Source organism: Fundulus heteroclitus, unplaced genomic scaffold (genome assembly GCF_011125445.2).
Source record: "Fundulus heteroclitus isolate FHET01 unplaced genomic scaffold, MU-UCD_Fhet_4.1 scaffold_49, whole genome shotgun sequence".
Taxonomy (NCBI): domain Eukaryota; kingdom Metazoa; phylum Chordata; class Actinopteri; order Cyprinodontiformes; family Fundulidae; genus Fundulus; species Fundulus heteroclitus.
This window is the reverse complement of record NW_023396912.1, coordinates 1,382,873-1,394,223: the sequence shown is the minus strand read 5'-3', so window position 1 is coordinate 1,394,223 and position 11,351 is coordinate 1,382,873. Positions and strand designations below refer to the sequence as shown.

The following is an 11,351-nucleotide window of genomic DNA, read 5'->3' as shown; positions in this document are numbered from 1 at the left end:
ACCACATACCAGTAAGTCTCTAACCTGAGAACATTCTCAGAGAAAAACGGGTTCCTCCCAAAGACACAACAGCCAACCACAGCTAAGCGGTCCAAAGAGCACATGAGGTCCAGATGTTGGACCGGGAGTACAGATGTGAGAAAGAGGCTGAAAGAAGCCATGTTGGTCCAGAGACCTCCATGTGCTTAAAAGCAGCAGCGCTGCAGCTGCAGGTGGCTCAGAGAACCAGAACCCGTAGAAAGTTCTTCCAGCACTGATGCGGGTCAGCAGCCAGTCTGGATCAGAACCAGCATCTCAGCTGCTTCCAGCATCAAACAGACTAACTGGTGGAACGCTGCAGGAAGAGTTTCCCAAAGACCGTCTGAAATTATTATGTTTTTATTCTCCAGACTTCTGGTTCTGGCTCCTGAAACGGGTCTGATAGCCAGGCTAGCGGTTCTGTTCCTGGTAGGCGGGCTCCTAAAACTGGGCCTGGAAATATTTAGAACCAAGTAAAGGTCTCACCGCTGGCTGCCGACTGGAACAACTCAAGAATAACCTTTAATAACTATTTCTGTATCCAGATAAAATGAGAACATTGCTGGTTCTGGATCCATTTGGTTCTGTCACACCTGACATTAAAGGGATTTCTCTTCTTAAACTAATTTCATTACAGTTGATGACCAATCTTAGTTCAAATATGAAAAGAAATCACCTTTTGTAACAAGAAGAAGGAAAGGTTCTCTCCTGGTGCTCCGGGTTCCCCACAACCAGAACCATGGAGGTCAGACTAACTGGGCTCTAATGGTCCTCAGGAGTCAGTTGGGGGGGGGGGGGGGGGCTGAGGGTCCCTGTGCTGTCCTGGATTGGTCAGCTGCCTCCCACAGACCACTGGAGAGACCCCCCACCCTGGAAGTCTGACCATGGTAGGCCCTTTTCCATTGGACCTCCTAGCTTTCCTCCTGGGGGATTCCACTTTCCCTGGGCGTTCCTTTGACGGGGAAAACACCCTGCTCTAGGTACGACTTTCCAAAAAGCCTGGGGCTTTGCTCGATGGGCGGATTGTGTGATGCAAGGCTGCAGTCCGCCACAAGGGGGAGTAAGGAGGTGACTAGTTTACAAACCTATTCATTTTATACACTTAAATTATCAGAGAAACTGGTTTTTAGGTGATTCTGTGCATAGACATCATAAACGTAGACTCGTCGTTGGGCGGGTTCTGCCTCTGCTGCGATGCGTCAGAGCGTCCGCCATCTTGAATGTGGCAAATCTGCAGTTACTCAGTCACTTAAACAGTATCAGAGGGACTTTAATCTCTGAATATACTTTGTATTCGTAGTATTTTTGTTTTTGTAATATTACAAGTTTATTTTCGTATCCCTTTAGCTTCATTCTCCTGAATTTATTCTTGTAAACAATAAAAATAATTTAAATAATCTAACCTGGCCCTATTACTCCAGGAGTGAAATATTTCTGCAAACTGTGATTATTCTGGAAATGTTCCCTCTTAATTCTTATAATATGACGTTTTTATCATAACATTACCACTTTTATGTTTTTTTTCTTTGATTTTTTACTTTATTGTCCTAGGACTTTTTTTCTCACATTATTAATTTTACCTCTTTAATACTCACCCAAAAAGTCTGTTCCTAAAGGTTCACATGTGACACGGTTTTATGAAATAATGAAGAACACAATGTTTAGATTTAACAAATTGATCCTTATATTCATAACACACACACACACACACACACACACACACACACACACACACACACACACACACATATATATATATATATATATATATATATATATATATATATATATATATATATATATATATATATATATATATATATATATATAAGAGGCCGGACCGTCTGTGATTTGCCACAGACTGGATCTGTTGTTCGTGGCTGTAAAGTTTAGTCAGTGGGGAATATCTGCACATATTTTATAATTCTGGTGTTTTTTTGGTGTTAACCAAACTCTGAGTCACAAACATCAATCATCACCAACCTGGAAACCATCAGATACAAAAATAAATCTGGAAAAAGAAGAACAAAGCTTGAAATCTCAGAGTTTTCTGACGTTTATCAGTTTCTTTCAGAACCGGTGGATCGGGGTCTCAGCAGATGTAGACAGACCTTAAGTCTGTCTCTGAGTTCTCTATGTCAGACTGCAGGCCTCAGTTAGAAGGTTAAAGGTCATGGCTGGATGATCAGAACAACGTGGCAGCAGGACCAGGTGTGTAAAGCTGAGTCTGAATAAAGGACGATGTCCTTCAACAGATGAGAACAAAGTTTGGTCATGTTGAACGTGTTAGGAGAAAGAATATCGGCACAAAGACCATAATCACAGAACCAAGGTGCATCAGTGGCCTAGTCAAAGTCCAGACCTCCACCTGGCTGAGATGCTGAGGCTGGACCTCCAGAGGGCTGTGACGATGGTCCTACAACATCTGAATGATGGGTGGGCTTTATATTTGTCATGAAAGTGAATTAAATAACGTTTAATTCTGGGATGTTCTGCAGTTCTCTGGTACCACCAGCAGGGGGCAGAGCTGGACTGGTTATGAGTTATTAAACTAAATGATATTAACAGTATTTATATCCAACAGCTAGGAATGGTCATGTTACAGTATGTATGTATCTACATGCAACAATCTGGGTTTCAAGCTTTATTTTCTACTAAAACTTAATAAAAGGAGACGTTGCTCAAAAGTCTCCTTTGATCCTGGTCCCTTTCAGAGAAAGATTAATTAAAGTCACTAATCAGTGAGTTCAGTTTGTAAAGAAGGAAACAGGAGAAATAACCATTCAGATCAGGAGCAGTAATTTAGTGTTCAGGTTCTGAGATCATCTTAAATGTTTCCATCTGACCCTCAAACATATTAAACATATTAAACATATTAAACATGTTAAACATGTTAAACATATTAAGCATATTAAGCATATTAAGCATTAACTGAACGGTTTTAAGCTGGAAGTGTGCGTAGCAAACAGCCGTGTGTGAAAAGTGAGAGAGGTTCTCCTGTTTAGACCAGACTGATGGAAACACACCAGTCTGGTCTGTGGTCCAGCTTTTCTGCAGTTGCCTTTATAAACCCACTGCAGAGCACTTTTCTCTGTGTATCTTATTGTTTGCTCTCTCCATATCCAGCATGGTGAATCATCGTCATACTGACATGTTCAGAGGAGCTGGCCTCGCCTTCCCTCCCTACAAACTTCTCAGTCAAGGTTAAAACTCCGTTAGCTTAGAGCTGCCTTTGCTCTCTTTCAACTATTTCCTGAAACATGATCAGTTTTTCTTCAGCTGCCTTCATGAAGCCACTGTAACGTACTTTCTCATTTTCTCTGTTCTCTCCACGTCCAGCATGTTGAATCCTCCTTTTACCGACATGTTTAAATCAGCTAACCTCACCTTCCCTCACTGGAAACTCCACGTCTGACTCATTTCCAGGGAAATCCAGCAGCGTTCCAGACGATGCACATTCAGAGTGAAACTAGCTGATCATGGCTGGGAGAAAAAAGCTCTGCTCTGCTGGAACAGATCCTGAACTGAACCGTTTCATTCAACCTTTTACCTCTAAAAGATGAACTTAGCAGAAAACATTCTCTGACTCTGAATGTGTTCTACGTTACAGTGGCTCCATAAAGGCAGCTGAGGAAAAGTTGGACTACGGCTTCAGCTGATGATGTTTCAGGAAATAGTTGAAACAGAGCAAAGGCAGCTCTAAGCTAACTCAACAAGTCACTAGTTACTAATGAAGTAATCCTAACGAGGGCATAGTAGAAGTATTTACTTGTTTGGTTGTTTTTTATAGCGTTGTTACGTCCACCAGGCTCGTTTGGTGGGATAACATTACAAGGAGACCACACAAGGATTTTCTGGTTAAATTAAAACTGAATTTTATTAAATTATACTAAAGAATAGCATAGCAGCTTTAAAGCAGCAGCGCACTAATCAGGGAAATGCATCCCACCTGCAGAACCCGACAAGGAAAATAAGGTAGAGACCCACTGCAGCCATAGCATGCGTTATTCTTATTTGTTAACTGTGATGTACGTCTGTTAATGAATGTGAGGAACTGTTTGTCCTCACTGATGGACCCCAGGAACAATGGACCTTACTGTGGTCAGGACTTATGGAGGTCCATAAATAAAATAAAGACAAACCGTTAAAGGAGAAAGCCCTGAAGGTGGAGCCTAAAAGGTGAGGCCTAATCTTTGCCATTCTTTACCTCCTGTTTTACAGTTTTTAGCTCAGCTTGTTGGTTATTTGGTGTTCATTCTGATAAGTTTGTTTTCTCCTAAATGTACCGACCTGTTAAGAATTTTGGTCCCGTTGGGATAAATTAGAGCTAAAGAGAAAATGAATAAAACGCAGCAAAGAAAAGCTCCACCAGGAATAAAGAGGATGACAGGGTCTGTCTTCCAGGTTTAACCTTTCTCTCTCTGGCCTGGCTCTTTGTCCAGTTACAGGGAAATAAAACCAGTTCCCATTTACTGTAAATGAGTTCACACTGGGATCTGAACAGAAAGTGAAAGCTAATTCCCTCCAGCTTGGAAAGTACCCAGAGACCCAGCTCTCCAGAGTTTCCTCCTTTGTTTGGATGAGTGTTTGTTTAAAGATGTTCAACAGGGTTAGAATCATAGAATGGGGTTTCCTTTGACAAATAACATTAAATATTTAAAAAGCTCTTTTTTGCCATCATTTCTAGAACATTACATAGATTAAGCTGCTCTTGATAAAAGCAGCACCGTGTCGGTTCTGACCCAAGTGTTAGTTTAATTTAGGATCTATGATTTTTCAGGTCAATAAGCAGGACTTGGTGTATATTGATGCTCCCTGAAGGATTCTCTACTCAGAAACTAGAGTCTGTGTAACTTAAGAGAGTCAGAGTCATCACTGATTGGCTCATTTGTTCTAGAACACCACTATCACCACTACTACTACTACTAGTAGTAGTAGTAATACCATTACTACTACTACTATTGCTACTACTAACACTACTACTGCTACTATAGCCAGTACTAGCTACTAGCTTATTTCCAGTGTGTTTTTTTCCCAGGTACCTGTCAGCAACACAAACAAAGTAACTATGATCATTTACTGCATGCTGTGATGTTTTAGTTTGTGGTTTTGTTCATTTCTCTGAAACGTTTCAACTAATCACAAATGACAGAGCAGGATAATTGAGACATTTCAGTCCAACATGTTTTTTATTCACTGAACAACATAAAGAAGACAGCACCAACAAAACAAGGTAGAAACAGTTGTAAAACACAGTAATTCCATTTAACTAAACAAAACTTGTTCTATACATAATACACAAAGAGCTGGGCTGGAATAAAGGAAGCGTACCTTCACTGATTTGTGCGAGCTCAAAGGAACACTGCAGCATTTTGATGACCAATACATTTACAAATGAGAACGGAAACCCCTGAACTAAAGTACCTTCCTCTGAATATATTCAAGTTGTGACAAAGTCAGGGATTACAGTCAAAGTGCTTCCTGTAGCAACGTTTGTGTGTTTTTCTTTTCTTTTGTACTTCTGTGGTCCACAGGCTCAGTTGACAAATTCTGCTGGTGAAGATTCTCAGTCATTCAGGTCATGATCAATGCAAAAAATAAATAAAAAAAACCAACTTGGCTTCTATTCTGAGTAGAAGACCTTTTTTTTACTTTTTTGGGAGTAATATAGATCTGACAGTCATCTGCATAAGAGGGGAGTGAACTGTTTGAGGAGTTTTTGAATAAGTTGTTCTAGAAGCGTCTCGCCTGGTTAACATGGATCTAGACCTTCTGTCCATGTTCTTCAGAGCTTTTAATACTACGTTCTATGGACAGAACCTCCTGTATGACTGCTAGACCAACACTGTTTTTGTTGAATATTCATACTAACATCATTATAATACAAACACAGTATTTTTTTTAAAAATCTACTCAATAAATTCTTTTTATCTTCTTTGGTCTTTTAGGAGTTTGTTAAAGCTTTTTTTGTTGTAGTATTTACTTTGCTTCTATAACTGGATGTGGAGAAAATCCCTATTGCTAAACTAACATCTCCTTAAATTAAGGCAGCATGAGTTGGTCATACGATCACATCAGACAGTCAGATGCTGGTGGGAGAGAGAAGCCCAGCAGTAGCTGATGGACCCTGAGCAGAACCAGGAGAGGTGAGAAACCTAATCAGGAACTTCAAGTCAACCCAGGGGAGTCATTTGATTCCTCCAGAGAACAGCAGATCTTTCTCCATCCAGAAAAATGTGACCAAAGCAACAACTGGTGGAGGAACCAGCCCCAGATGTCTGACTGCTTTCACCACACTTTTATTCATCCTTGTTCCTTGCAGAGGAGAACCAGGCAGGAACATATGGTACCAGTGATAAAGACAGCTGCACCTATCAGTCCATGATGTTGATGGCCGGTTCCGTATTTTCTGCTTCCATCCTTGTTTCCTGCAAAACAGAACCAGGCTTCAGTGAGATCCATCAGGTAGGAGATGACTGAAGAACACCAGCTGCCTCCTACAGAACCTCAGCACCAACATCTGCTCTGAGGTGGTTCTCACATCAAGAGACAGGAAGCTGCTGGAGGTTCTGATCCAAACGGACTCACCTTGAGTAGGAACAGGAGGAGCTACATCCAGGTTGATGGTTCCGATGAGTTTCTTCTCAGATCTGCGTTCCTCCACCACCCAGCACTGATACGTTCCTCTGTCGTCACTCTTCACCTTCCTCAGAACCAAAGCCACGTTTCCAGCCTTCATCTGCCTGTCCTGTAGATGGACCCGGTTCTTGAAAGACCGGTGTTGGTGTTCTGGATCAGACTGCTCATCTCTGTACCGAAGGACATATTCTGCCTTTATGTCGGTTCTGATCCACTCTGCCACTATTACGGGTCGGTTCTGATCAGCTCGGCATGGCAGAGTGACGTTCTGTCCAGGTTCTGCTGTGATGTTTGTCTGATCTGCAGGAACAGAAAGAACAGAACCCAGGAGATCAAAGCAAAGGTAGATAAAGTTGACCTTTGACCCATTATGGAACCTTAGGAAGAAATAACTCAGATTTTCTCTCCTGTTCCTTCACTTCAGGTTCTAAGACTGTTCCTCAGCAGCAGATCAGCCCTGCTGTTCCCTAAAGCTTTGATTTACCAGAGGATTAAAGGAACTAACTACAAACACTTTGTTACCTCACTAAAGTAGAAATCTTGGTTAGTTCTACCTTAATGGAGTAAGTATATTTTCAGTATACTTTTTACTTTTACTGCTTATATTTTCATCCAATTATCTGTACATCAACACTAAGTCCTTTCTGTCTTTATTCCTGGTTTTATAGAGAAGGTTGTTGGAGTTAACGTGTAAATTCTGGATTCTGGAGCCAATGATATGACCCAAAATGATCAATCAGACCTCTGTTTCTCTGTTTCTGACTTTAACCGTGTTAATACCGCCTTGGGCTTCACTTGTGAAGTGACTTTGGTGCTACCCTGACGGTACAGCTCCAACCCTTAACACCATCAGGTTCCACTGAGGGGTCGGTGTGGATGGACAGCAGAGAAGCTGCAGCTCTTCTCTCCGTCCATCCTGCAGGAACGTCATTGGTTTCCTTTACATGAACAAAGGTTTCACTCAGAGAAGTGCTGAAACAGGATGAGGAACATGGTGGGCTTTACTCCCTTCTGACCAAAATCATCTACAATTGGCCTGAGTTGAGTTTTATTCTGTGTAAAATGATCCAGTAAAACTGTATTTATTTTCCTTGGATAGGAAAAGTTTTGACCAATCTGTATGTTCTGATGGAATTTGACTCTGGAAAGAGTCTAGAGATGACGTGTTGTGAATTTGTGTTACATAAATAAAATTGAATTGATGAAAGTGATAAATTATGATGGAAGCTGCTGGAGGTTCTGATCCAAACTGATTTACCTTGAGTAGGAACAGGAGGAGCTACATCCAGGTGGATGGTTCCGATGAGTTTCTTCTCAGAGCTGTGTTCCTCCACTACCCAGCACTGATACGTTCCTCTGTCGTCACTCGTCACCTTCCTCAGAACCAAAGCCACGTTTCCAGCCTTCATCTGTCCGTCTTGTAGACGGACCCGGTTCTTGAAAGACCGGTGTTGGTGTTCTGGATCAGACTGCTCATCTCTGTACCGAAGGACATATTCTGCCTTTATGTCGGTTCTGATCCACTCTGCCACTATTACGGGTCGGTTCTGATCAGCTCGGCATGGCAGAGTGACGTTCTGTCCAGGTTCTGCTGTGATGTTTGTCTGATCTGCAGGAACAGAAAGAACAGAACCCAGGAGATCAAAGCAAAGGTAGAGAAAGTTGACCTTTGACCCATTATGGAACCTTAGGAAGAAATAACTCAGATTTTCTCTCCTGTTCCTTCACTTCAGGTTCTAAGACTGTTCCTCATCAGCAGATCAGCCCTGCTGTTCCCTAAAGCTTTGATTTACCAGAGGATTAAAGGAACTAACTACAAACACTTTGTTACCTCACTAAAGTAGAAATCTTGGTTATCTATACTTTAGTATAGTAAATATATTTTATCCAACTTTTTACTTTTACTTCTTATATTTTCATGCAGCTATCTGTACGTTCTACTCCGAATTTTGTAAAATAATCTCATTACTTCTATTTTATCATTTTTATCATTCATTTTTTTTTTTGACTAACAGCAACGATTAATGTTTGATTTTTACAACACTGTCTACAAACAGTTGGGGGGGGGGGGGGGTTAGCTTAGCCTAAACGGCTGTGCTACTGCTAGCAGTGGCTAGTTATCAACCCCCTCCATCCACCCTCAGGTTCTGACCCCAGATAATTAAACAGGATGAGGAACATGGTGGGCTTTACTCCCTTCTAAATAAAATCATCCACAATCAGCCTGAGTTGAGTTTTATTCTGTGTAAAATGATCCAGTAAAACTGTGGTAGCTTTTTTTTTTACTTTCAGTATCTGCCTGTTATTCACTGTTCTGCTGTTTCACTGAGGGATTGCTGCAAAGCCATCAGCAATGCAGACGACTGTCCACTGTGGTTCTGGTTCTGCTGGAGGTTCTCCTCCCTGTTAAAGGGGAGTTTTCCTCTCCACTGTCGCTTCATGCATGCTCAGTATGAGGGATTGCTGCAAAGCCATCAACAATGCAGACGACTGTCCACTGTGGCTCTACGCTCTTTCAGGAGGAGTGAATGCTGCTTGGAGAGACTTGATGCAACCTGCTGGGTTTCCTTAGAGAGGAAACTTTCTCACCAACCTGGAGGATCTGATGGAGTCTGACTTTGGAAAGAGACTTGAGATGACGTGTGTTGTGAACTGATGCTATATAAATAAAACTGAACTGGTGAAAGTGGTTTTATTTGTGACTGAGCTCTGTAGGAATGTCAGCCTTTCTAAAATAGTATCTGAGATAAAAGATAAGAGGAGAGAATGAAAAAGATGGGCGTAAACAACAACATCCTGGTAATTAATGGTGACATCAGGACCTGGAGGTTTATGTAAAAGTTTTATTGTGGAGAATTTAGGAGCAGTTGACAGAAACAATCTGGACCTAGTTCATAACATTAATATCAGGTGAACTATGAAGATCAATCGTTTAATTTTTATCTGACTGAACTGAATCAGGAACTAGTTTACATTGAAGAGGAAGTGGTTGTGATCCAAACTCTGTTTTGTGGAGATTTGCAAAAGCGAAACTAAAAGTAAGTAAAGTTGTCTTGAACTGAGTGTATTTGTCCTGGATTTGAGCCGGTACTTAAGATGGAGGATGGAGACGTTATCAGTCAGCGTCAGTATTTATGGTCTAACTAGTGAAGCACTAAATGGTTGATACCAGGGAGGTCCTGGTATCCACAACTCAGATAAAGTTTCTTTTTTCCATCACTGGTCTTTATTGAACAGCTATTAGAAATGAAAAGAGGTGGAGGGAGGAGCAGAAGACAAGCAGCTAATGGGCCGGGACCAGAACTCAGTGTGGAGGACCGTGGTCTCTGATCTACGGGCTAACTGACCCAGAACTCTGCATTAGAGGAAGTTTCAGTCTCACCACATGTCCTCATCAGTGGTTCTGACTCGGCTTTGAACGGTTTATTGGGTTAATAATCCAGAGAAGAATACCTTAAAGATAACAGCTACTAAACTGTGTATGTGAGTCATAACTGGGACAGAGGGAGTTTCATGGTAACTTTACTGCAGGGAGGGGGGAGGGGGGGTGGCATGATGGTTGCCATGGTGATGGAGCCAGCTAAGTAAACAAATAACTCTGACATGACGTCATTAAGCTGCTGGTAGCGGCTGCCTGTAAACACATCCTGACTAAACCAGGGGTATTTGCTAGGGCTGGAACACACACACACACACACACACACATATATATATATATATATATATATATATATATATATATGTGTGTGTGTGTGTGTGTATGTATATATATAAGTTTAGCTGCTTAAATACAGAAATGCATAAATTAACATAGTTAATTAGTCCTCATGTAACTCTTTAGCGCATTTTTAGTTGTTAAATGACATGAAACAGGAGCTTTTTAACTACTTTCAGTTGGTTTTCTTCAGTAAATGTGAGAAAATCTGCAGCTCAGCCGAACTGAGGATAGAAAAATCTCTTTTCATAATCCGACAGTTTTAACCTGCGCAAGAGGTTGTCAAGAAACGGCAAAGGAAACCCGAATAAAGTTATAAATTAGAGCGTAAACCCTCTGAAATAAGGACTTCAGATAACTGTTATCATCCTGTTATAAAGGTCCTCATGTAATTCTCACCTTGACAGGACAGAGAGATTAAAGTCACCAGAGGGAAGAGAACTTTCTTTCCATCCATCTTATCGGTCAGTTGATGTCGTCGATGTTTTATCTAATAAATATTTCAGATTAACTCTAAATCTGTTCTGCTGTTTTCTGCCGGCTTCCTTTAACTGTTCTGATCTGGAGCAGAGCTGCAGAGGTGCAGAGGTACGTCCTGCTTCCAGCTTGGCTCAGGCTGAATGAAAGCATGGTGGCCCATCCCTCAGTCAGAGAGAGGAGAGAAAGGGGAATTCACAGGAACTAGACTGAAACAGGAGTTACGGGAAATGGGAACCAACAACCTGCTGCAGCTTACATATATACACAGACACACTCCTCCTACCTCCCTCTGATTGGATCCACCAGATAAAACTGTTCGTTCACTGGCCAGAAGGCCTCTGTTCATCCAGCCCCTTTCTTACAGAGAACAGAGACCATATTTGGTAGATCCGGGAACCGAACCGGGCCCCTGGCTGTGGCCCCCTGCCAAGCAAAGGGGGATCAGTTCATCCAGATCCTGATCCAGGCTGTAGACATGAAGGAAGACGTGTTCTAGACT

At 41.6% G+C, this 11,351-nt stretch overlaps 1 protein-coding gene across 1 annotated transcript; it reads right to left on the bottom strand.

Moving 5' to 3' along the window:
- Positions 1-5,786: 5,786 nt before the first annotated feature.
- LOC110367717 (programmed cell death 1 ligand 1) lies at positions 5,787-11,078 on the bottom strand. Its single transcript, XM_036132334.1, has 4 exons — positions 10,772-11,078; positions 7,916-8,266; positions 6,607-6,957; positions 5,787-6,446 (listed from the first exon to the last, which is right to left on the bottom strand). Exons 1-4 carry the CDS (start codon positions 10,827-10,829, stop codon positions 6,322-6,324), a joined length of 885 nt encoding a protein of 294 aa, XP_035988227.1. The 5' UTR covers positions 10,830-11,078; the 3' UTR covers positions 5,787-6,321.
- Between the last annotated feature and the right edge of the window lie 273 nt (positions 11,079-11,351).